The 26,960-nt window shown below is 47.6% G+C and overlaps 1 protein-coding gene across 1 annotated transcript in view; it reads left to right on the top strand.

The window, feature by feature from the left end:
• Nucleotides 1-26,960, top strand: part of LOC311009721 (receptor tyrosine-protein kinase erbB-4-like) — a 159,184-nt gene that overhangs the window by 79,177 nt on the left and 53,047 nt on the right. The window contains exons 3-4 of the mRNA XM_084004070.1: nucleotides 12,535-12,721; nucleotides 25,771-25,905. Of these exons, the coding sequence (XP_083860196.1) occupies nucleotides 12,535-12,721; nucleotides 25,771-25,905 (322 nt within the window). The remainder of the gene's footprint in view (nucleotides 1-12,534; nucleotides 12,722-25,770; nucleotides 25,906-26,960) is intronic.

Raw genomic sequence — 26,960 nt, 5'->3', positions numbered from 1 at the left:
CAGCTATTCTCAAAGCGCGCGGCGTCAAAAATCCGTCGTGGAGGCGCGTGCTGTGTGCTCAGCGAGCTGCCGGCGTGCCCGTGTGCAACCTGTAGCACGCCGCTTGGATGTTATAGTCACAGGATACACTTACAGAGGGTAATGCTTGCTCAAAGTGTAGATGTTCATATATTATGACAAACTTTTTGAGGAGCTTTGAATCTTCCTCCATGTCCTTGCCCTAACCTGCCGAGATCAGCGTGTGAGGCGGAGATTACTGCCTCCCCGCATGTCATCACTCAGCACTCATCGGATCGCTCCGCTCTCTGTCTCAGACTGTGACTCCGTGCTATTAATTCACCGCCAGGCGATAATTCAGACTCCACTCCATCACACTTGTTCCCTACGCGTCTGTCCTTCAGCTAGGCCACCATTCACTCGCTTACCCATTCTTCTGCTCAAAGGCATGGGTTTTCTAATGGCGTGGGGCGGCTCCACCGGCCTCCGCAGAGCCCCGACCTCAACCCCGGCCGCCGCCAAGCACCTCCGGGGGGATTTGAGGCGGCCGAATGCGAGCCAGGCCTTGTGAGCCCACATTAGTGTGCTCCTTTCTCTCCATCCATCTCTGTTGTGGGCTCCACATGTCACCGGGCCTCCTCCCGAAATAACGACGCCGCCTTCCTGAGCGGTTGGTCGGGCCGGCCGCCCCTCACGGTTTGATTGGCCTCTGAACCAGCCGAGGAGCTCATAAAAGGTGGGGACTGTCGCCTGGAACAGGAGGCTGTTCGCGCCCCGGCAGCGTCGGCATAATTACAGCTCCGACGCTGCGAAAATTAGTACCCTGCTCGCTCCAGCTAACACCCCGCCAGATCACAGTGGCACTACCCTGACGTTTATTATATCTTGGTAATTGTGGGTTAATGGAGGTTTCCAAGCCCAAGAGAAGAAGAATATCACATTTTCACTTTCTTTTATTTGTGTTTCTTTGGCTCCCACAGGAAGTTTATTAGATCCTGCTGAAAGTAGAAAGAACGGAGGAGATATTCCACTTTTTTTTCATTTGTAGGACCTTTTCCACTTATTTTTGATGATCTCATCCTGTTGGGTGACACTTTCACACAAAAAAACAGACAGATAAATGAAAGTCGCCATCTAGCAAACTCCATGTTTGTGGGGGGAAATTACATTTTACAAAAATCTCCGATGCAGAGACACTTTCTGCAGAGCTGTAACGTGTGTGTGTGTGTGTGTGTGTGTGTGTGCACCCTCCTTCCCTCAAGCCATACAGAGGGACAAACACAAACAACCCAAAAAACATGGTGATGCCTGACAGATGAACATGGACAGATCTGTCATTTCACCGCTTTTCTGTCGTCTCTGATTGTCCGTCAGGCCGGGGCTGCTGCGCGCTGCCAAACATAAACAAGAGCGAGCGCCGGCATCCGAGCCGTAACAGCGAGAGGGGGCTGTCTTTTCATCTGCGGCGCTGCTTACACTGAATGAACTCATCACGCTCGGCTGCCGCTGCTGCTGTTTCATCTTACGCTCGGCAGTGAGAGTAAGGAAGTGGCAGACATGCAGAAAAACGGAGGCATACGTTTCAATGCATGCATATTGTGGGTTTTTTTTGGGGCTTGACTCCAGTGGGAGTTAGGATACTGGGGTGTCTTCTGCCCTCAGGGGGGCTGGTGCAACTGAGACACTCATTACTGGGCTTCTGCTTGTCAGCTGCTGTTTCCCTGCAGAGAGAGGTCCGGAGGGGCCACAGCAACAGAATAGATGCACCCTCACACCTGTTCTTACCGTGCATTTTTATGGAAAGATATGCGCGTACACACAAACACATTAAACATGCATGCTCACAAGCTGCCGTCTCGTATCCGGGATCCGGTCTCCCCTGCATATTCACGCATGTGTTTTTTCGCCGGCGTGTTGCGGCCCCCGGGCTGCATGCCATTCCATCCTTTTTTTGTCGGCCTGATCAAAGCAGACACGGTGCGGAGCAGAGGTCTCGGAGGTGAAATTAAAGTCTTGCTGCTCGGCGGCGCGGAGGGGGGGGAAAGTGATTACCGTTAAATTAAAAGGTACGGCCATAAAAGCGCGCCGCGACCGAACCCTCGCAATTCATCAAAATGATCCCACGGCGGCGTCTTTTGCTTATCAAATTGTAAAATATTGTCCATGACACCGGCGTAACAGGGGCGTAATTAATGCACTAAATCAATTTTGAATCACTCCGCGCAGAGTGGCCCTGCTGGGATGCCGTCATTATCACAAATTACGGTGGCAGATGCACAGGGCCGAGAGGAACGCATAAAGCACTCGCGGTGTCTTCCCCCTCCTTTTCGACAGCCGATCCAGTTAGTTTCCCACTCCGTCTGATTCACTGAGTCGAACACGGTGACGCGTTTATCTCCACTCACACCTGGGCTTTTTTCTCCTCCCCAGGTGCACGCAGTTTCATCCCCTCGCCGGCCGTGGAACGTGTGGGTTTTAATGACAACATGCATGCCTTCAAAGAAGTAAATCCTGAATATAATTGTAGCTCGGTTTCATTGTGTTCATGATGAATGCTGAGAGATTGGGCACGCAATTCCTGTAGAAAGAAAATGGTTTTGTTACTATAAAGGTTATTTACTCCCACACATCTGAAAAAGCCTCCCTTCGCTTGTTAGAGTGCAGATGTTCATCTCCATTCTGTTGGGTAATTGTTGCATTAGATATGGATGTGCAACAAATATGAATGATAAACTTTTACTTCTTTAGTTCTGAGTATGAAGCATGACTTTTCCTTTATGGACACATATATCAAGTATCGGAAATAATCTCTCTTCCTATGCCGGCCTCGTCAACTTCCCATGAACTTTCTGAAACCTTCTGCTAGCAAACAGGCTGTGGGATATATTATGTATGCATATTGCATCAAATTATTTCCTCAAGATTTTTGTGATGATTGCATATTCCACACGGCGCGCCCCGACAAAAGTAGAATTTCATCAATTTCCGAGTTCCAGTTGTTGATTAAGCCGGCGTGTTTGCATACGAAAGTCCCCGGTTGCACATCGCGTGAATGCAAAACATGCTTGATGGTCTCACGTTGGCTCACACTTTATTATTCCTGTGGGGGAATGGTAGTGGCACCAGGAGAACAAAACAGCAGATGGAGTCTATTTCCTCTTTTATAACAGCACAAAAACATCACGAATTATAATATTGTTTGGTGGATGATAATAATCCGTTCCCCTCACCTACAACATCAATCTCCAATGTTAGTGTTTCCATTAAATGCTGATTTACTCTCCATTCTGCTCCTCCTTACGATGGGAAAAGTAAAAAGCCAGTGTTGTGAGATATTGTTTCAACATAAATCAGCTGGTTTAACTTTTGCTTTTGAATTAAGAGTTTCACATTAACACACTGAAGCTGAGGTTTTTTGGGAAATGATTCTTCTTCTTCCCCCTCATGACCGCCAACAGCTGGCCTGCAGCACAGCCTGATGAAGTGTCGAACACACTTGGCTCTAAATGCCACTCCTGAATGGCACGAGGATAATTGGGCGTCAAGTGTCGGTCATGTGTGCGGGGTGTTGGCATTTTTCAGGAGTGCGACACGTTTGCCTTTGTGCCAGGTGGCTCTTGAACGTGCACTTAAGTGCTAAAGACCCCCAAAGTTGTGTGCTGGGACTAACCCAGCGTGTTATCATCGGTATTATACCCTAATACCAGGCTGCTATTGTTGTCCTCTCGGCTCCATTATCCACTTTAATTCAGCGCGGCTACTAGAGGCACATCTGTGACGCCGGGCCCTGTCATTTAGAGCACCAGGGCCTCCCTCTAGGCCCCTTTTCACATATTAAAAATGCATCTTAGTGGCGGATTAATTTACGGGGCCGTGTGTAAATTGTTTCTCCCGATACCTTTTTAATATCTGTCTTGCAGCTGGCTTTGGAAAAACGCAGCTCCTGCGACGGTATGCTGAGTGGAAGGAACAGATTGCCTGACATTTACACCACGTGTGTGTGTGTGTGGGTGTGTGATATTTATGCATTGTGCCACTCATTTTGCGTCAAAGAACAGTTTGAGCATCGAGACCAGCAGCTGTAAAACCACTCCAGGCCTGAAGGGGGCAGAGACAACAACTAGTTTTGCTTTATTATGTTTTGTTTATATGGATTCTAATGGCTTCGGCGACGTCATGCGTTTCCATCTGCGTGTTAGCGTTGTCATTGTGGGGAAATTAGCACGTCGATGTTAGCATTTAGCTCCGAGCACCACTGTTCTCAGATTTTGAGCAGCGCCGCCTGATCGGAGCTCACAGGCTTATTATGTCAGCTCAGCAAAAACAATGTAATGGTGTCAGACACGAGACAAAAGCAGCAAAAAGCCACTCTCCGCTAAAAATCCCCCCAGACAACCACACAGAGTCACCCAGAGCTACAAACAACATCCACAGTTCTGTTTCTTTGTGTTTCATCACATACTTTTAACTGGTTATGAAACTGAACCCTCAATATGACCTCCATATGTAAACTGTTAATGTCCAGATGGTGGTCAGGATGACCCGTGCACATCATATTTTGGCTTAAAGTCGTGCCGGCAGGAATCGGCAGCAGGGTAGCGGGGTTCATCCGCGGCTGCAGGACTCGGAGGTCACGGCCCGCTTCCTGGGAGCCAGCACCGACACGACCCAGCCGGCGTGTAACTGGGCCCGCTGGGGGGGGGACCAGAACCAGGACTGAGCGGGGCAGACTGTCTGACCCTGCTGCAGTGATATAAGAGGTGTTTTTAAAGGGGATTCTAGCAGATCTTTCAGACAGGAGGTTGTTGGGCTTAAAGAAACTCCGCTTTTATCCATAAGGGGCCAAAATCAACACAGAAGCAGAGTTAAATGTACTGTAGCCTAATACCATTGGAGTTACTGTCAAGTCTGCCCAGTTTTTTAGTATAGTGTGTTGTACATGTTGTAGAAATATGTATGCAGATAGCAAACACTCATCTCCTATATTGCTCAACTTGCGCCTCAGGAGTTGGTTCCATAAAGTTATTCTGTGCGTTTGCATCCTACTCAGTAATCGGCTCGGTTGGCTGGAACTGCCGGCCTCTTCGTTTCAGAAAAAAAAAGTTTAAAAAAAATATATATATTTTACAGATATTACAGTTACTTCCGTTGCATTTTTATTTTATTTTTGCAGGGCGGGTTTTGCACTCTATAGGGGGCTCCTGATCCCGATTGGGATTGCGACCAAAAGCCCTAAAGCTGAGCTGAACAGAGAAACGCAGACACATATCACACAAATCTTAGATATGTGAGAAGCCAAAACAAGCCTGAAAAATAGGATTTTATATATAAAGTTTAATAAGAAACGAGAAAGAAGGAGGCTGATTTTTCTGCGGTAGGACTTTTTTTCGCACCACAAAAAAAACATCGACCAATTACGTAGCAGAAAAGGTGCTATATTTAATTTTTTTTTTTTTTTGATTGGCTAAGATGCATATTATATATATATATATATCTTTTCACATCTGCCAGGTATAATTTTACCCCTCCATCTCGCTACACACTGTATTGAATAGAATCAAATTGAGCAATCTCTTGTTCTAACTGTCATTTTCACGTCTGCCTTTTATCTCAGATTTCATTATGTCGTGAAATTGAATCTGGAAAAAAAAAAGAAAAACGCACGTGTGTCACGTAGACACGCATTTACATGCACGTGCACGCGCGCACCTTGTGCTGCCGCAAATCAGGACATCCATCTCTGATTAGGGGGGGGATTTGATTCCAGAGTAATGAAGTAGTTTAGCGCTGGAACGTGTTGTGCTTCGTAACCGCCGATGATGCCACGGCCGTCATATTCTGCAAAATGGCTGACCAACACACACACACACACACACACACACACACACTCACATACACTCCCACACTATATAAAGAGACAAGACGGATGAAATGTGACATGGCTGTAATCAGTCCCACAGCTGCCTGGTTACTTGGCCTGAATATATTTGGTGCGGGAGACGGAAAAGTTGTGTTTTGGTAAAGAATAGAGAATAGTTGTGTAGAGACATGTGGTTGGGTGTAGCATGTCCTGGTGTTGTGTGAGAGACAGTATGATTTATGTCCTCCATGACCTTTTCCAACACAATCATTACCTGTTACTTCTATTTTCCATACATTCACAACCTTCCACTCTGGGAATTCCTCTCTCTCTCCCTTTGCCATGAATGGATTACCCTCACATTGTCTACCGATGGCTGCGTCCTGGCTCTGCACCGGGGCCCAATCATCAATCACTTGGAAGGGCCGTTAAGCACCTTTTCTCCCCCCAGAGGAGTGAACTGAGATTGGGCCTCGGAGGCCACTCGACTCCCCCCACGCAGCAGGTTGGCCCCTCCCGTCAGTGAAGCTGCCACCTCTCAAAAAGTCTCCATCCTAAGCTGGGATGACCATGAATAATGAGGGACTTAAATATGAGATACAGGAGCTAGGTGCTATAGGAGATAGCATGCTCCTCACTTTTTTTCCTCCCCTCCATAGCTGCTGTCAAGCGAGCAGAAGCCCGCCTGAGGCTGATGTGCACTAGCTTTGTCACATAACTGCATTATGTAGGCTCCCCAGAGGCTACAGCATAATGCGATACGCCACGCGACTGTTGCCGGGATGCTACAACAGCCCCCGTCTCATGAGTTATGTATTAGTGTTTTCACTGCGGCTTAAGGATCACATACTGTACCGCACTGTCACTGTTGTAGTTTTTGCCTGCTAATGTGCGGCAAAACTTCCCCCTTTGGTGGTTTTAATTCCACAGTCGGGGTCTCTACTGTAAATGCGTCTTGACAACGCAGACGCCTCACGGACGCCCCCGCTCATGAAACGGCCTCATATGAGATTGTCAGGCTGTCTGAGACAATAAATATCAGCGCCTAAAGCCAGTAGCACAGCTGCTGCTGGAGGCACACCTCTGGATACACACACACACACACGCTGTGTCAACCCAAAGTCATGTCAACACTAGCTGGCACTATTGAAGCTGAAGCATGTCAGTGTTTGGAAGCGACGCTGAGAATTTGCCTCCGAACGCGTCCGCCGGCAACGATGGAGCGCTGAGAAAAGACTGTATGAATCAATAATTTTAATATATTTTTAATTAGTTAAGGAAATTGCACTTGGGAGGTTAATCATGATTGATGAAAGGCTTCCTGGTATTTGAACACAACAGAACTGGATGCAGGTCTCTGTGAGACTAGAACCCCATCAAACTGGAGCCTTTTGATTGATACATGATCTTACTTTGCCCCTAATGCAGCTAAAACACCTTTAAAGGGAGAATGGATTCCAATCCTCTCGGCGCCATCGACATGAAAAGTGGCGCGTGGGTTCAAAAAACGCTCGTCTGCGTTTGATGTGTGCTCGTTTTTTCTCTTCCTGTTTCGATGCCAGCGAAGAGCCCCGCCCCCTTTCCCCCACCTGCGCACTTTTCACCCCATCGATTCATCTCGCAGGAGTCCCTCAGGGTTCTATCAGCAAACTTGCGACGCTTCCGTACAAAAGGAACGCCGTTTTCACGGTGACATTTCACGCGGCGGGATTTTTCATTTATTTTCAAAGTCAATGGCCCTCGTCTCAAAGGCCTTGATTTTTCCTCCTCCTTTTTTTTAGGATTTCTCAAAAAATCTTGAATGTCACACCCGAGTGCTCTCAGCATACTTAGCAGCCAAACAGTCGCAAGGAGGTGAAGGAGTGCATTCTGCTCTCGCGGAGCTCATTGAAGCGGATTGGTAAACAGGTCCCCGCCCGCCCATTGACTTTGCCGCCGCGCCGAGGAGTCAGGTTGCAACCGGCGCTTCAGTCAAAACCGTCGAGAGTCGGCGGCGTCGTTGCCGCTGACATGCGCCGCTGCACTCTCCTTGACTTACTGGCAGAGTGCTCTATATGTATGGAAATGAGCCATAATCACCATAATATGTGTCCCATCTCTTGTATTTTATAATGGTGTCATTACACCTTTTTTTTCCTTGCCCTTTTTTCCCCACTTTCCTCCTCTCCTTCCATCCCTCCTACGAATCCTTCCTCCTCATACCATCTACCTCATCTCCACTCTCACTCATCCAGATGACAGGAACAGGTGCACTATTAATTATGCTTTGAAATATATCTCCTCCTTGCTCCACTCCCCTTCCCTTCGCCTCCTGCTGCACCTCCCAACACTAAACTCCGCTCCTCCTCCTACGGTCACCCAACATCTTCCGGTCTTGCTTGATTTCGGAGCGCTTCCACGTGCTTCTCGTTATCTCCACACAGCGACGTCCCCCGTCTGTAGCGCTCATGTTTACTATCCCGAGATAACAATTAAATTACATCGTTATCTCAAGCTATCAAAATGTTGTTTTCTCACGAGCGCGGCTTAAACACCTCATTATTTTGAGATAACAAACTCTTTTTTTTTCTTTCTTTTTCTGTTTCGGGGGGAGATCCGGTGGCTTCACCCCACCGATGTCGATTTAAGAGTCTATCCAAATCGGCTTAGTCTGATGAAAGCGACACTGTCGGAGGGAGAGACCGGAGTAGATTAAATTTGAGAAAATAAATAAAGAGAGAATCAACTCCACGGTGGATATAAACCCCACTCGGATATAGAGTCCTCGCTCGCATAATGTTGGATCACGGCGAAATACAAATCTCCGACATAATGACTTATTTAGGTTGTGATTGTGAGAACTACAGACGGGTGGCGTCGTAAATCCATTTCAGGCTTTAGTGCCTCACGTCGCAGATTCAATCAGCGTTCGTTCCCCACTTATTTCACCGGGTTTACCTTTATTTATTCTCCGTACCGACGTAAATGTGGAAAGTCCAGTCTGCAAAATTACCTTTTTTAATAATAATGCATAATACGTTCATAAAATGCAATGCAAGCAGTGATTTATAGCTTTTTTGGAGTGTGACCCCTTTGTAAATAAAGCACTAGTTGTGGCCCCTCATCTAATTTCCCCAGGTGGTTTCATTTAAATTACTGTTCAGGGGGCCAAAGGCGGGTAAATTGACGAAAATGAATGAGATTTCACCAAAGAAAGCTTCAGTCCAAAGTCCAAACGCCTGCTAATTTGTGCAGCGGTAGATTTTCTACTTTCCAAAACTCATTAATCATCTCACGACCCCCCCTCAGGTTTCTCTCCTGAACCTTCGGGAACCGTCGGATGTGCAACCCCACGGCTGCTCCATTTCTTCCACACACATCATTTATTTTCTACCGTCGTAATCCTAAATAAGTCAGGGTTTCTCGGCCCTCAAAGATCACATTTTTTCCATATTCCCTTTGAATGTGTTGACCCTCTTGAATGTTGACCACTTGAAGAACAGCTAAAGGTAATAATAAGACATGTCATGCAGATAGAGAGCAGGCAGCCAGGCTCCCCTAATGCAGCGTTCTCCCTCTGAATCTGGGAAGAAGCCCAAAGGCGATTCTTGGGTAGAAGCTGGAGAAAACGTGTATGTAAATGCTGTGTTGGCGAGGCTTCTGCAAAGTAAGTCGAATGAAAAAATTACAGTAGACACACAGGCTATTAGCCTAAAAACATCATGCGGTTTGGTAAATTGGCTTACATAAGCGTCGTTGAGGTGTATTTGAGCTCTAATTGGAGGTCCCTAGTCCCTTTAATCTGCTTCCTTAGTCACCTCCGGTGCTGCTACTCCAACCAACTGTTGCTGGGTGAAGTCTCCACTCATTGGCTGACAAAACGAGATCATTCGAGGTGAACCCCGAACACAGATTTCCACATATCTGGAGGTTACAGGGTGCCGCAGCACAGCATTTCAGGCTTCTGTTTCCCAGACGACGCACACCCTTCCATCACGATTACGCCGGTGCGGCGGCGAGAGAGCACCTTTGTTTCCTCGCCGCTGCGTATCCCGGAGATGGGATGAAAATCGCACATCGCTCGGAGGAAAACAGCGGAAAAGAAGAAAAGGAAACGAGCCTGCCGGGACCGCACAGGATTCCGTTTGACTGAGTGCTCGGCGCTAGGCCGCTAATTGCCTGCGATTGATGGAGAAAAGCGCTAGAGGAAACGTTAAACACGCGATGCATCGTGGGTAGTTGACCTATGTGGACTAAGTCGTGTCTGTGCCTCATGGCTGTGTTTTCTCTCCTGCGTAGGCGGGGGGGGGTCGGGGGTTAGTGGAATATCTGAGGCTTGTGTGTGTGTGTGTGTGTGTGTGTGTGTGTGTGTGTGTGTGTGTGTACACTCACATCCATCAGGGCTGGAATCAAAAGAGTCGGATCGGTTTCTAAAATAATGACTGTGGAAGGATTTTGATATGTTTTTTTGACTCTGACTGTCTTTTTATGTGTGTGAGAGCAATCAAGGGTTCATGTCATGTGACGCGACACTTCCCCCCCCCCCCCACACACACACTCACCCAATAGAAGTTGAGGATCCTGTAGCTCCTGCGTTTGTGAAACCGAGTGCATTCGATGCAGCCGTGGGAAATGCAGGTGTTTGTGTTTACTCGACCTCCCCTCCTCGTCTCCTCGCTTCCTCCCTCCCTCCAACCACAGAGGAATGCAGATCAATATTGATCTAGGAAACAACTTATGGCAACGGGAAATTAAACGGTGTTAAAGGGAATGAAACTGACGGAGAAAAGGCACGGTAATCTTTTAATTTAATTAGGTAAATTACAACAAAAAAATCCTTTCTCAGTCTTGTTTTTTTTTTTTTGCCTTCTTTCTTCTGCCTGCTCTCTCCCTCTCTCTTTTTTTTTTTTTTTGCTCTCCCTCGCTCCCGCTGGAAGGTTTTTCCTGCGGTTGCTTAGCAACAAGGAAACAGTTTTTCTTTGGTTTTCTGCCAGCGGGTCCCGGAGGCTGGCAGGGAGAACGGGGCACAGTGGAGGCTCTGTGGAGCCTGCCAGCAGCCGAGTGGATGCCTACAGCTGGGTCGGGTTGTGGAGCAGCCCTCCCCCTCCCCCTCCCCCCTATTCCCAGTCACAGCGCCCCTAGCAGGCACCCGGCGGTGCTAAACCGGTGATAGTGAGGCGCCCCAGCCCTCCAGCAGTAAACACAGGGTCACGGCGGGGTCAGCGTGATGAAACCGCACCACTTCCAAACCAGGGGGGTCAGATCAACGAGGCCCGCGGAGAAAAGCGCCGTTATTTTTAGGAGGTTGAGTCACGAGTTGCATAGAGTTGCACAACATGCTAACTCTCGAACAAACATAAGGGGGGGGGGGAGAAAAAACCACAAAACATTTGGCACGGTGATTTCACCGATGGGATTCTGACAATAGAAATCCTTTTCTGCAATAAGTGTACTCATCAAAGCATCCGCTGAAAGTGATTCCACTGCTCTTTTATAGTGTTTTCCTCCCCTCTTCAGGTGATCGGCACATTGTAATCTCGCTAATAAGCACCTCCGCCGTCTCTTCTCCTTCCTATTGTGTGAGCAAACTCGGCAGGTGCGCGCGTTCGCCGAGCGCTCAATATAGAGGCGGATCTACCGTTAGCTGCTATTATCCTGAAATGCAGGCGGTCCGGGCGTCCCGACTGTCAGTCTCCACTAGCGTCCCCCTAGGGGTCAGCAGCCGTCAAACCTCACATTACTCATTCCCTGCCACCCTTTCCAACCAATCATCTGGTCTGTCTCTGGTCATTAGGGCGTCCGGTAGCTGCTCCATACAACCTTCCCGTCACACCGACGTCGCTGGACATACAAATGAGCTGGAACGTTATTGACCGCTGGGACGATACAGGATGTTATCTCAAGACAAATAAGTTGATCGTGTCGTAAATAGTTAATTTTTGCCATAGTGTTGCGTGTGTGTGTGTACTTTGTTGCATGAGTTTCTCAGATGAATATTGAATAAGAAGAAGAAGGGAATAAGTTTGGCAGCGATGTGAAGGCTGTCAGCTAAAGCGAAACCCTCTCTTCTGCAGCACTTTTTTGTGTCGGTGACCTTTGACCTTCAGCAATGAGGACAAACACAAATTAAAAGTGGCCCCCGTCGTTCAGCTTGCCTTTGCCGTTGAACTAATTTGCCTCATCAAGTGCCCAACGCCGAGGCAATCAGCCTGATTTTTAGTGACTTTTGAGAAGGTCAATTGATGCATGATGAGGCAGATAGTTGAGGTCTGCCACGCTCCTCGGCAAGGCACACTGTTTCTGCATATTATGTGTGTCTGAGTCAGGCGTCCAGCCAAGGCCATTTAGCTTGAACCGACGCCAAATAATAGTCCGGTCTTGGAGGAGATTATTTTGATCGTTGCATATCTACAGACGACGTCATCGTGGCTGCTCGAGGAGCGGCTGAGAGACTGGAATCACTCCGCAATTGAGCTGACATTTTTTTTTTAATCACTTTGCACTGTAGGTCCACACACATCCTTCACGAGCTTGACATTTTCAAAATGCAAATAACATGCACGGCAAACGAGGGGAAAGCATTACCGCCTTTCCACGAGGCGGACACTATAGATTCATTCGTTTGTGCTCATTTGTATGATTATGTGACACCTGTAGCCCAGAATCTGATCCCTCACGCTCATTTACTTTCCCCGCAGTCCATCAGAGAGGTGACCGGCTACGTGCTGGTGGCCCTCAACCAGTTCGACTACCTGCCGCTGGAGAACCTGCGCATCATCCGGGGCACCAAGCTGTACGAGGGCCGCTACTCCCTGGCCATCTTCCTCAACTACAGGCGGGAAGGCTACTACGGCCTGCGGCAGCTGGGCCTGCGCAACCTCACAGGTCAGAACCACTGCATGCATATCGCTGTTTTTTTCTAATCATCGCAACGACTGAGGGCTTTAGGCATCAGACGGGAACATAAATAAAAATTCATGTAATGTGGCCTTTTTAAAGAAAGAATGTTCTGTTTTAGGGATCAATTTTTCAGCGCGCTGCAAAAAAGCTTGTGTTTGACTTGTTTTAACACCCACGTGTATCGTTTTAATAGGGCCTTTTTAATTAAGTCACAAAATTGGAACTCCACTTTTGAAGTTACACTGGCAAATTAATCTCCCGTGTCGCCATACTGAGGGATCAAATGTCTGCAGAAAAGGACCCGTTTTCCCATTAATTACATTTTTGTTTACACCCAAAATACGCTCCGTTCATTTTGTAGGATATCGGATGCGGTTGTGTTATTTTTTTACGTAGCAGCTGTGCCTTTTTTTTCGAAGAGAGAGGTCTTGATTAAAGTCAAGATGTAAAGGGTAGCTTTTGTCTGCGTTAACTTTTCCAGTCGTGACCCCAGCATCGGATAATCTTTGCCATTTTGGCGTTACCCAGCGGTGCGGTGACCTTCCGACTGCAGTCGGAATGGAATCAGCAGACACAATCTTCCGTTGCACGCTTTCAAAATCATCTCTTGGAGCACCAATCATGTCTCCACATAGCTGTTTAAAGTCTAACAGGTTCGGGAGTCAGGTGTCGCCTCTTTTAGCGTCTCGGCGGCGGCGGCGGCGGCATTAGCATCACTCCGGGCCGAAGGGACGACTGTCACATACACTCTGGGGAGAAGCAGTGGAGCTCGGTCCGGGTCACTCGCTCTCTTTTCTCTGCGCTGTTTGATGCCGTCTGGAGTGACAGGAGGACGGGAAGCGAAGAGAAGTTGGGATCTGGCATGGGGGTCCGAGGAAAGATGTCTGAGGCGGCGAGGGGATGTACTGAACTATGGCATGTGGAGGGAAAAATCCCTCTCATTTAGAAACCCACCACGTAGGACGTGTTCGTTAAACTCGGGGCAGCTTTTTGAGCTTCCACGCGGCGTTTTCTTCCTTCATCTCGTCTGATTTTGGAGGAATCCCGGTCAGATTTATTCATGGCAGGAAAAGAGTTCTTTGTGTTCTTCCAGCATGGATGGAGCTTAATCTTTTCAAGCGTCTTCACAATGGCCAATGGAAGAAAAAAAAAATCCTGTCCAACACGTATGTCCCCTAAAGTACAGCCAAGGAACAAACACGGACGCGAGAGGAGCTGCCAGTCCTGCTGACCATTTGTTCACACCGAGGTGTCGGAAGTAATTTCTCATCCCGTGATTGTTTAAAAAATGATTTTTCAGCGGGAGAAAGAGGGAAGATACTGGGCTCCATCCCACCGTGGACTGACCACGTGGTCCCGTATGTGCATCCACCCCCTTTGTTGTATTTCGCCCCGAGGCTTCTTCTCTGGCATCGATCCGCCCGCTCTCCCATCCATCCCGCTCCTCCTGCAGGCAAATGTTTCACAGACCAAATTCATTTCAGTGTAAAACATGTATCTTGAAGTCCTTGACCACCCCTTTGCAACTTTTTTTTCAAGCCGTAAACATCTGGGGGCGTCCGCCAACGATGAGTTAGAGGCGTCGGCGTTGGGGAAAGTTGGACAGTGGAGATTCATCCCGGCCTCTGATGCCATTGACTTTGCTGTAGTGTTTTTTTGTGATTGATGGCGGGGGATCAAACTGTGATCCATATTAAAGGACATGGCAGATTTAGTGTAATAAGCAGCGTTTTATGGAGTCTGACCGCGGTGATAAAGGACTCCTGAGAGTTTTAAGGGCACGCTGATGCCCAGAGCTGGTAAAGCATCTATTTTGACCCCCCTATGGAGAAAATAGGGACCCAGAAGTGAGGCTAGTGAAATCCTTCAGTGCTGTTTTCTACATATAGAATAATATTCAAATATTTGTTTTATGTAACTGGAAAGGCAAAGAGGAAACTATAAGTGAGGTATCTTCAGATAATCCTTTCTCGGTGCAGAAAAGTATGCCTTGCAATATTTATGACCACACCATCGTCTCCATCCCCGACTGTATCGACACTCGTTGGGTGGATTCACCTCCGCTTCGCCGCCGTGACTGTCTGCCCACACACCTCCTGTTTGATGCACGCGGGACGGACAGCCTCACATCGCCGGGCTTCCCTCCATAGTATCTGATCCGACGCTGCAATAAAGCCGGATCCGACCATGCATATGGATCAGCGCTCCTCTGCCAAGGTCTAAAAGAAGAGAAAATATAGTTCCTCTCTTTTTAAAATCGGCTCACAACTAGGCCAGCAGATAATTCTCCCTTTCCCAAATGATGACGATAAGTTGAGCGAGCATCCCCATTTTGCTTAAGACTCAATTGTGTGATGAAATGTACTTATTTGTAATTAATTTTTGCAGGGGGGATGTACTGTACGTGCCGGAGCGAGCACATATTCAGCAACTCCTCGCTGCACACAATACATTAAACAACAGCTCCGCTGCGGCTTCGTCCCCCCCGGTGGAATCGCTGCGCGGCGGGGAGGCCGCACAAAGCGTGGATGTCGTTTTTTTTGCAGGCAGCGGTGTGGTGCGGGAGCAGGGGATGTATAGTAATCCGTGTTGAAGAAACTCCCCTGATATTAACCGGTCGAACCCCCCCCGATGATGCCCCTGCAGCCTTAATAACCCAACACATACACAACACATGGACTCCGCAGTGCTAATTATCCCATCGTGCTCAGCAGTGGTGATAACGCCAACCATAAGACTCGGAGCTGATGAGCTGGCGTGTATGAAATGGTTTCTACATCCAGCCCCCCCCCCCCCTTCTTTCTTTGCTTAACTTTTTTCTTTGTTTGTGAGCTTTCCTTTTTTTTTAACCAACCCTGTGAAATTGCCCATTTGGATGAGGGCCAAATGGCTCAGCCTGCCCCAAAGAGAGCTCTGACTCCGACTTCCCATCTGGCAGCAGTGCCCCCCCCGTGCTCGTGTGCAGAAAGCAAAGCACCAACTCTGCCATCCCCCTTTTCCTCCCGTAACCTCCCTCTTTCTCTCCCTCCCTCACCTGTTTATTATCACTGGAACTGAAGCGACGCCACGATTTCCCCACCTGGCAGCGACCCAAAACGTCTCCTAATTTAAAGCCAATCATTTACACGCGCCTGTCTCGCTAATCGCGGCGTTATTCCGATCGCATTTCAACCAAATCACCAACAGCAGTTTGCCCGCAGAGATGAATTGATTTAATAGACTTCATTTTTAATTTTAATTAACCCCCATGCGCATTTTTATTTCCCGAGCATGACTATTGATTTAGCGGCTCGCAGTCGGCTAGTTCTGATATCTACAACAAGGCATGTGGGATTAAGATAGCACATAAATACCGTTTGGTTGATATTTCATTTAAAAAATGAAAAAACAACAAACTTGAACTACTTTTTCTGCTACTTTTTCCCCCCCATGTGTTTGTTTCAGAAGTGTCATAAAGGCTGAATTTGATCTGTACAGTAAATCCCCTCAGCGGAGAGAACAAAGATCCGGCACATCAAAGATATTATAGCCTCTGCTTATTTGAAGGAAAAAAAAAAGGACACACACCTAAAAGGAGAATCCTACAGCACGGCGGCTCACTTGAAGACAGCCTTTTCATGCATCCGTGCTCGCCTCCATCTTCAACTTTTCTCCTCTTCACACAGCTCAAATAGACACTGAAGAGACATCCGCTCGTATTTATCTTTCACGGTCGAGTTTGTGAAGAAAAATCCACATTCCCCTCCTTGTGAAAATACAATAACGGGGGCGGGAAGGAACTATAGCAGTTGTGTGTGGAATTTATATAGAAAAAAGAACTACTTCCAAGGCCTCTTTATTTAACATAAAGCTTGTGGTGTGATCTCCAAAAAGTGGTGTAATTACAGAAAGATCAAATAGAGCCAAAGCGGGCTAATGCTAATACCCCGCGCTCGCTCCGGACTGTTGCGGTGGAAGAGGGAGAGTGGAGGGATGGGGCCCATAAATAATGAATGCAGTGTCATCATTAAGGCGCCAAATGATTAAAACATATCTCCCAGCTTCAAACGCTGCTTTTCTACTCCATAAAAATGCTGCAGTCGTGGATGTGCGAGGCGAGGCGAGCCCATCTGTCTGCTTGTGAAATAAAGTTTAGCTTTTTTTTTTTTTCTTTCATCTTTACCCCCTTTTTTTTTTCTGTAGTGTCGAAAAACACCAAAGCACCAGCGTTCCTTTTGGAGAAAACACACAACTGTGCGTTAATATAATGCAACCTACACTTAGATATGAACTCTAGGTTCATATAATACTACAAACTGTCGCCGTAGGAACCCAGAAGTCATCGGAATGCCATGCTCGGTCACGCCAGCTGTCAGCGCTGCCGTTGGGGCTTTTTGTTTAAATCCTTTGACGAGAATACCCAGGGGGCTTCAGGGTTGTCTCCATTAGCGGCGGAGGCTTGTCTTGAAGCAGGCAAAATGATCTCTAATGGAATGGTAATAGTCCCCCGGGGCGGTGTGTTCGCTGCCCCCTGCGCCGCTCTTTGATGTTCCGGTTCACTCCCACCGGCCGACGCCAGCTGACCCGGACTAACTGAGCTACCTGCTCACCTGACAGCATCCCCACATCACAGTAATGGCCCTCACTCCCTAATAGCGGATGAAAAGCCCGGTCGCCCAAGCGTCCGATCCTGTGTTAAATGTGCCGTCGTGTCTTCAGGGAGTCGGGGGAAGCTGGGAGTCCTGCGAGCACTTCTAATAACGTCAACAACTTACAATGACATGCCGAGATAAGTTCAGTCAGCCGACACGGAGCTGCCGAGGTCGGGGCGATAATAAGGAGATCTGTTGCAGCGAAATACAAAACGTCTCCCTGAAATCGCTGAAGAGCTGCGATTTCATCACGTCGGGCTCCAAAAGCACATTTAAGGTTTATGATGAGGGGCCACGAGGTCTGGGTGTGGATGGGAATGCAAAAGGGAGAAGATTCAGGACTGAAAAGTCTCAAAAAGGGCTCTGGAAAATCAGTTTTAATATTGCCAGATGTCATGGAAACACATGAACTGATATATTCATGAATGTATCATGAATTAACAAGGGTGTATTAGCGTAATTGAACTAAAAATAAAGACACAGCCAGGGAGGAGGGTAATATTCTGAGAAAAATAGACAGATATAATGAGATTTAAGTGGTAAAACTTAAATGCTGTATGTTTTGGGCTAAAATCAGGAGTATTTCCTTATTTTCCTTATAAGTAGAATTTGTCATCCACTGCCAGCGGTGGCATCTGTATATTTACCACTTTAATATCAGGGAATATTCTTGCAAATTTGCAAAAATGAGTTTAATCTTGCAGAATCAACTGCCAGTAACTTTACAACCAGTTTATGTTTGACCTTTTTTTAAAATAAGCCGCACCTCCAGCTGGAAAACCTCGACTTACGTAATCCCGAAGCCGTCGTGACGCGTTCGAGGACATCACTCCCGTCTCGACTGAAGGGTCCGTGTCTGCAGACATTTAATAACACAAAATGCTGCGCTGTTATCAGGCATAGTGGCCGCTCTCTCCGTCAGACAGTAATTATATTCAAAGCGTCTGCTTGTTTGTCTCGCCACCGGCGCCCTCTCCCTCCTGACATTGCAACATATTTGTGTGCTTTGGGCCCTCTGGAGGAATGACGGGCGAACGCTTTCGCACTGCGTTTGTGTGCAATTTCTGTCCCCTCGCAGGCGTCTGCAAGCTGCTTGACTTTGGCGAGTTTTAATGACATTTTTTAGGCTCCGTTATTATTTATTTTTCTCCAGATCGGCTGTGGTAACTTCCACTCCAAACCACAAATCCATTAGCGTCGCGCGCCGCCAATCATTAGCACCGATTCGCTCGTCTCTCCGCCCGCAGAAAAAATCATCGAAAGTCGGGAGGGGTGGGGCTGGTCTGGCTCACCAAAGCTCCCACTAAATGTACTGTAGAACCAGATGGAGGCAATTTACTGGTCATAGTTGATTTGCTGGTGTGTGCGTCCGTGTCGGCGTGTCCCAAATTACCCAAGCGGAGGGGATGAGTGCCGCTGCTCTGTGCCAGGGAATGACAAATTGCCCATTTAGCCCTTTTGTAGGTGTCAATTTTAATGTAGAGGGTGAGCTGTGTTTCCGACACTTCTTAAGCATTTCTCACTCTGAAAAATATGTAATGAGTCCGATTTGAATTACAAAACGCCGTGCGCGGCGCACACAAATTACAGTAACCTTTTCCTGGACGTGTAATAATAAGTGCAACGTCGGGAGTTATGTGCTGAGTTTTTACTGTCTTGACGGCTCCCCGATGATCCATTCCTCGTGCCTCCCTGAATTTGAGTCGGATGTTTCCGAGCCCGGCCAATTGTACCAAAACACTATTTGCAGCACAATAACAGACTCCGCTGTAACGCAAGCGATCACTGCCGCCGGAGGAAAACAACCTGGGACAGCACTTTCTGGAGCCGTTCGTACTCCGAGACCGTGCCTGGCAATTTATTTGACGAGTGAGTTGCTTGACCCGCGGGTCGCCGAGACCTATTAAAGCTCCGTTTTTGGAACTTCAAAAACACACGGCTGGCAAAAAGTGCACATTTATGGCTTTTTTTTACAACATTCTAAGAAAGGTATACTTCTTAACAGACTGATAATAGATTCTCCACTAATCCGACCACATATGTGTCGCTGATTAGTATTCAGCGGCGCTCCCGTCCTCTTTGGCTGGCTCTTTTGTTTGCCTGCGCTGATTGGAGGGCCTCTGGTTAATTTAGATGCAGGGAAGCGGTGACAGAAGAGGGCTTATTAGGGCCGTGAGCCCATCCTGCCTTAAGTGCAGAGTCTCCAGTTCCATTTTCATTTGCCTCCATTATTGAATTTGCTGGCTTCTCATTCGCCCTGATTGCATTTTGTGTCACCTCTAAAAAAAAAAAAAAAGAGGTACCGTGACACTCAGGTGGAAGACCTCCATTATGACAGTAAAGTAAGAGACAGGAAAAAGTTTAGATTTTATTTTTATTAACCAAAAGTTTTTCCTGCTGATGATGTAACCTGTGAAGGAAGGGAAAGGATGACAGACGGGTGGAGCAAGAGTGGGTGGAGGGGGAAAAGAAGATTCATTTAGCATCCATTGAAGCTTTAGAAGTAAAAAGAAATACATTAATGGCATCTCCTCCTCCGCGTTTTGGCTGCACCTTCACAGCCTCCGTAATCTCCTAACGTGAAGCATTTTTCATAACAATTCATCGCAAAACAATATCATTCGTGACGGCGAAATTTAATCAGGGACTTTAAAACACAATTATGGTTATCGGGGAGGACACGGCGGCATCGTGAGGAGGTGTGGGGGGGGGGGGGAAGATGGAGGGGACCTCCCCCGCACTGTCTGCGCCCTGGCGCTCCTCTCCCATTTGTCACCGAGCACAATATCTCTTTGGCTGGCAGAGCTAATAATGGAGAAGTGGGGGAAACGGGACTCTGGAGACCCACCTCCGCTTTGCCGTGAAGATCAGATAAGTTCTCCTCAAGTCAGAGGCCCCCGGAGCCACTGTGGATCTGCTTGTGTCATTTATATAAAAAAAAAAATGTTAAAAAACGACAGCTTTTTAGGTGTGTGAATAATACAGGTCTTTATAAAAATGTGCAACTAGAGGAGCAAAGCGTTTCCAAAGAAACGCCACGCTACCCGGGTTGCCCTCTGAAAAGTTCATTTAATTCCGGTGGCTGAAACCAGACCGGAGGGGCCCCCCCTGTGCTGATGCTTTTTCATGCCTTGAGGCAAACTGGTCGCCGTTTTCTGTCTCTATTATCTCGGTGATCTGCAGCCATTTATCTACCGGCGGCTTGTTTGCAGTCTGGAGACTCCGCACTTATTCAGGGGATTTGAAGAGTCGTTTTCACTTAAGCAGTTACTTTCTCAGCAGCCTCTGTGTTGTGCCCCCCCCCCACCCCCACCCTCCTTTAGAGTAAACACGCTCGGAGGCACTGTACAGTGGAGCCTCACAATTACACACAGGGGGTTTCCTCAGAGAACTTCTTGTTTTCCACTCACGTCATGTATTAATCACAGTTTTTTTTGTCTAAATCAGAGAGAAATCCACGACTTTTTTAATATAGCTCTCTAACCCTTCATTGGCTCTCATGCGGGTGGTTATTTTCCTAGAGTTGCAGATTTGAACGTTCATCAGCGTTCCCCCCCCCCCGAAGAGGTTGCACTCTAAGAAAATGAAGGCAATTTGTCTCATTCCCCCAGTTGGGCACCTTCTGTCACGCCAGCTGTCTGCGGCGTGTCACCGAGCGCCGCGATCATCTGATGCATGTCAGCGAACGCACACACACACACACCATGCTGTACATTCCCCAGGAAAAGCTCTTCAAACAATGCTGGCGGAAAAACAAACATTTGTGTGTGTGTGCGTGTGGATCTACTTTATTGCAATTTCCCTCATTAATGTATTCCCTTTGGTTGAAAATGTGCTGATCTTCTGTCACCTTGTTGCATCTCTGTTGTGTATTTAAAGAGGGTGCATCAGTTTTAATGACTTCTCATTAATGTCGCTCCATCACATCTCTCTTAAACGTAGGTGGGGGGAGGGGGAGGTTGGTTGTTTTTTTTAAAAAAATGAGAAAACAAAAACCTCCACTGGGTCTCTCTGCATGTTCCTCCCAAGCACAGAGTGATTAATTGGCATTTAAGAGGTAATGCCTCGGCTTAGCTAGCAGGCTCTGCCTACAAATTGGAGGCTTTGTCGAACTGATGCTGAAGCTTTGAGATTTTTGTGTACGTCACATGTCCTTTCTGGAGCTCGTGAAAAAAAAAAAAAAAAAAAGGGGGCTCTCGACTGCGGAAAAAGAAAGAGTGATCATCTCAATTCCTCCGTTCCCCGTGCTCAGCAAGTCGGCCCATCGCCGGAGTGAGAAAGCACATTTGTTGCGGGAGAGGGGGTGGCTTGGTTGGGAGGGCGACAAGGATGGAGTGACGCTCCTAATGGAAAAGAGCAGAGCTGGGCACTCGAGTCGTGCGATACGTGACAATAACGGGAAAACGCATGGGCTCATCAGTAGAGGACGCATCACTATTACGGCCTTATTCATCAGCATAATTAGGCAGAGATAGAGATGCGGGACAAGTGGCTAGCAGCACTGATGAAAGCTCATCAGCCGGGCTCCCTATAGAGCGATGGCCGTTGATTGCTGCCGGGGCCCATCATCGCCGAGAAACTACTCCTAACTAGGGGGCTCTTCGCTCTGCTGAATGACCGTAAAATGAACTTAATTGGCTCGCAATGGCACGGGGATCATTTCCACTTCCTCAACAATCTGTGCACCGATTGGCCTGATCTCTATTTCAAGCTGCACAATACAAAAAAAAGAGTATTTGCCTCCCCAAAGTGAGTTTTTTTTATAAAGCCCCCCTTGACTTTTAATTATTTTTACATAAAAGTGTTACCGGGTTGTTGTCAGGGCGCTCTGACTCTCTCTTTGCTCTCTTGTGTGAGAAAAGATGTAGATGGTTGTTCGGTGGGTGAACTAAATGTGAAATATTAAAGTAACAGGTGTGAAAAGGTTTCTGCCTCGTCATTATCAGGTTTCCTCAGGTGTTAAAGTCATTCAGACAAAGTTTTGACCTTTAATTGGTTCCTTTCTTATTTATTTATTAATATATTCATTATATACAGTAATTATTTGGCATAAAGAGAGAAGACATTTATTTTTGTATCCTGTATTTTTCACTTTTCTACCATAATAGTGGTAGAAATGGTTCAGCCCAGTTTAGACGAGGCTGAAAAGGTCAATTTCAGTTTGTTTTTTGGGGGGATTGTTTTCATAGATGTTCAGCAGGAAGCCTGGTTGCACCATCCAAGTGTCTCGTGCCAAATAACATGCAGCACCTTTTTAATACGAGGTGCTGGAGCAGAAGAAGAAATACGTAGTTTGTTTGACGTAGACGAAATGCATCAAACAAAGCCATTCATCGACTCATTCAGTTTCATGTGATATGTGTCACTTAATCATCTCCTCCTCCAGCCGTCTCCTCCCACGGTCCCACATCACATCTATCCTCTCTGATTCCTCATGACACTTCAACTTTCGCTTGGTGAGATTTTTATTTATTTCTTCCTCCGTCACAGCGAGACGTTTTGTGTCACTGCCGAGAGAGATGTAGCGAAGTGCTTCGCCAGGAAGCGCCTTGAACCCGACGTGACCCGGGCGTACGGCGGCGGAGCCCTCGGCAGCCACGTGCACCCATAAAACGCTGCGTGTGTGACCCAGAGAAGCTAGGCGCTGTGAATATCTTTGAGATGAGCTCCCCTTGTAGGGCAGCTGAGGTGGTTCGGGCATCGGATGCCTCTTGGATGCCTCTATTTCGAGGTTTTCTGGGCTTGTGTCGCTAGTAAGAGGCCCCCAGGGTAGATCCAGAACCCAGAAGGATTATAAATGCCGTCTGGCCTTGAAACGGCTCAGCTTCCCCCCCAGGAAGCACTGGAGAACATGGGGGAGAGGGACCGAATGGATGAAAAATGTCCACAGAAGCTCGTCATCTATAAAGTTCACTTGATCAGAAACCTTGTTTTTAGAGCGGCAGTTCAATATTTTAAAAATCATAATTGTTTTAACCTTAGCAATAACCTCTTCCCCCTCATATCTGGGTCCCCTCCCTCTCCTCTACACCCCGCCTCCACCTACCTTTGTGCTCCGATGCAGGACAATAGCTTTTATGACTACCTCGTAACTCACAGCCGCGTGCAGGGTTGGGCGGAGGGGCGGCGGGCGGGAGGTAGAGGAGGATGGTCGGCTGTAGATCTCCCGAGCTGATGGAAAGATCGAAGGAAGGAGAGGGGGGCGGCGGCGCAGGACTGTCGCCGTGTTAATGAATGACCGCCCGACGGCTTGTCATCCCGCTGGAAGACTTAGTGCCCTTGCCCCGGACGGGCAGCGGAGGTGGCAATTTGTCTCCCGGCGAGCAGACGGGATCTGGACACAAGCACTTAAAAGAGCATTTGGGACAGTGCTGGGCGGGTCCAAGAGGAAGACTGCTCCCCCATAAAACAGCAGAATGGATTTTATCTGTCATACCTACAAAATGTCAAAATTATTACTGAAAAAAAAGAAAAAAAAGTTCAGGAAAATGTTTGGTCTCAAAAGTTTCAACTCAAACAAAAAAGCCAAATGGTTTCCAGAACAGAACGTCGGGTTAAAGCAAGTTCCCGACTTCTTGTTTAATTTTTTTATCTCGGTAAAGCAGATAATTCTGTCGACAGCCAGGAAAAATAAATCAATGTTTGCCCTGTTTTTTAGGAATAATATGAATCAGGCTATGAATGATGTATGAACACGGTCCTTCAGAAGACGGACAGGAACAAAACTTGTAAGTTTGGTGCATCTGAGTCCGACTGAACTTTCATTTCCACAAATATTCTTTTAAGTTTTACACGTTTTTGGGGCATTTTGAATAAAACATGCAAATCAGGCATCCTCTGATGATGTTTTATTCTTACTATCCTGGAAGAAAATCTGCAGAAACGACCAGTTCATGTACAATATGACACTTACTTCATCTGTGTTTCTAAATTAAATGAAATCGTGCTGACAGTGATATTTGACTAAAGCGCTGCCACTGTCTCCTTTTTTTTTTTCGCCCACAATGAATGTAAAACACCCTCTGATAAATGGTCCATTGTGACGGGAACATGATTACACGAGGCCGCGGCTGTAGGCCGTTCAGCGGGCAGACGGAGCACCGTGTCACCTCTAAGAGGGCTTTGAATAAATGTCCCCGTCTCCACCAAGGCCCACTTCCTTAATCAGGGTGTCGGATGGTAATGATTAGCTTCCTGCGTGAGCTTCCCAGCTGCCGAACCATCCGCATAACTCATACGCCGTTAATAATCCGCCCGGGGAGATAATATCCTTCTTTACCTTCAGCTAATCCAGCCCCCCGATTTGAGCCACATTGTTACGTTTTTCATATTAAATTGAATTCATCACGACGAGTACTTTCACGGGAAAATCCGGGGCGCCGCTTCATATCCAAGGAGAAGGGGACGCGAGGTGATTTGTATCTAAATCCCTCAACGAGGCGGAAATAATACAGTCGGCTGGTGTCCCGCAGGGACGCCGACGGAAGGCTGTTGTTTCTCTTCTGACCCCCGGGGGTCACGGCTCGGGATTACAGCGGCATCGTTTCATTCTGTATCCAAAACCTGGATTAGTAACAGGGAGAGGGGATTAGGATTGATCATCATTCTCCACGTGCAGCCATCTGTTCAGGGCACTAGTCCTTGAAAAGAAGCATATTTTTGCTATTATGCAAATGGAGGAGTGTGTGTGTGTGTGTGTGTGTGTGTGTGTGTGTGTGTGTGTGTGTGGGTGTGTCGGCTTGGCTGATCAACGCGGAGCAGGTCAAGAGACCTGCGATCCAGTACCCCCGAGTCCGTTTAATGATGTGGGCCCGTTGTGAGCCGAGCCCTTGAAGATAATAGTGGAACATATTCCAAATTGCTTATTTTTTTTCTTCTTTCTTTTTTTAGTTGTTTTACTCCACAGTGAGAAATCAACATGATACCAGACACAAATACCGCTCTCCACATACAGCACGACTCCCTCCGTACATCGCTCTTCACTCACTGTATCCCTCTGTGAGGATACGGCAGTTTACTATTTCATTTTTAATTAACACGACGAGGATCGGGTGTCTTCCTGCGACATTCAAACTCATTAACTCCAACTCTCTCCAGCTAAATGACATTATTTAATACTCGATGCATAATTGTGAATTCACACCGGCGTGCAGTTTCAAGGTTTTTTTGGGTGTCTTTATGAAGCATCATTGTCTTTGCTGTTGAATTACACCGTGCATTCGTCAATAACATTTATCTCCGTGTTCAGATGCACTCCGGGGGACACTTTATGCGGCGCGCCGCTTCGAGACAAAGGAGCGATGGGAGTTAACCTTGAAGTATTGATTTGCTGCCATCGTGCGCACGCGACGTATATATATACCCACGCCCCGTCTGCTCATTCCTCTCCGTCTTGTCCTGCAGAGATCCTGAACGGCGGCGTCTACGTCGACCAGAACAAATTCCTGTGCCACGCCGACACCATCCATTGGAGCGACATCATCAACAACCCCCAGGCCGAGCTGCTGGTGGTGCCGTCCAACAACAGCAACCTCGGATGTGAGTGAAAAACCAGTGAAACCAGTGCCTTTTTTTTTGGATGAAAATCAAATGGTTCTTTTTCTGCCTGTTGTAGACACACACACACACACACACTCCCCCCCACCAGCTGCAGTCATGCCCTATCTCTTTGTGTTCACTGTTTGCCTGGCGGCCATTTGGAAGCGAAATCACATAGCGTTAGATCAGCGCGTGAACCCTCCCATTGTAGTGGCGTGGTAGCAGCTCCGCAGCGAGGCCCATGGAGCTGCTGTCTGCTGCACGCCTTTTACATCTCACTGAATCTGACAGCTGGTTTGAAGCTGCCCACTTCCCCTGGTCGCCACCGTCCCCCCGACTCCCCCAGCATTGGACATAACAGGCGTCGCTCTCCGGCGGACATTCTGTGTCAGAAGAGCTGCTCGAAACTTTTTCTGCACATTTATGGTCGAGGCCTCTCGCTCGTTCTGAGGCGGGGGGAAAGAAGTTTCTCCGTGCCCCCCTTGTGGCAAAACACATCAGGGGACAGATGAGGCGCCAAATAGTGAGCAAAGACAAAGCTGGGGGTTTCTTTGATGAGAAGGCGCGACGACCTTTCCCCGCTTACAGAACAGAATCTGCGTCTTGAGGCGACTCTCAAATAAAGAAGAATTTAAGCTTGCGTGTGAGAAGAAGTTCTCTGTTGTTGATGAAGTGGCAGTGATGGCGGAGGAGGAGGATGGGAAAAGCGGCGAGGAGCGGAGGAGGTGGGCCAAAAAAAAAAAAAATGACAAGAGAGCGAGTGGGAGTTGAGGTTGCCAAACTAGGGGGGGCCTTTGCCAAGCGGTAGTTAGTATTTAACATTAACAACCCCACAGTGGGAGTGGTGGAAGGGGCCGGGGTGACAGTCTGCCGTACTATTCCACTTACTCTGTAATTAACCCGTACTCAATTAAGCCCTGATGATGGCAGATGAAGGCTGCTCTGTCAGGCTCCACTTTGCCTGTGCGAGCGCTTGATGGAAGGGAGTAGCAGGCTTGTCTTCCACGCCTGTGTTTTCCACAGACCTCGCCATAATGGCTCCGGGGGAAGTTTGT

Source organism: Eutrigla gurnardus (assembly GCF_963514095.1).
Source record: "Eutrigla gurnardus genome assembly, chromosome: 24".
NCBI classification, from domain to species: domain Eukaryota; kingdom Metazoa; phylum Chordata; class Actinopteri; order Perciformes; family Triglidae; genus Eutrigla; species Eutrigla gurnardus.
Note: the sequence above shows the minus strand (reverse complement) of the source record. Positions and strands in the feature narration are given on the sequence as shown.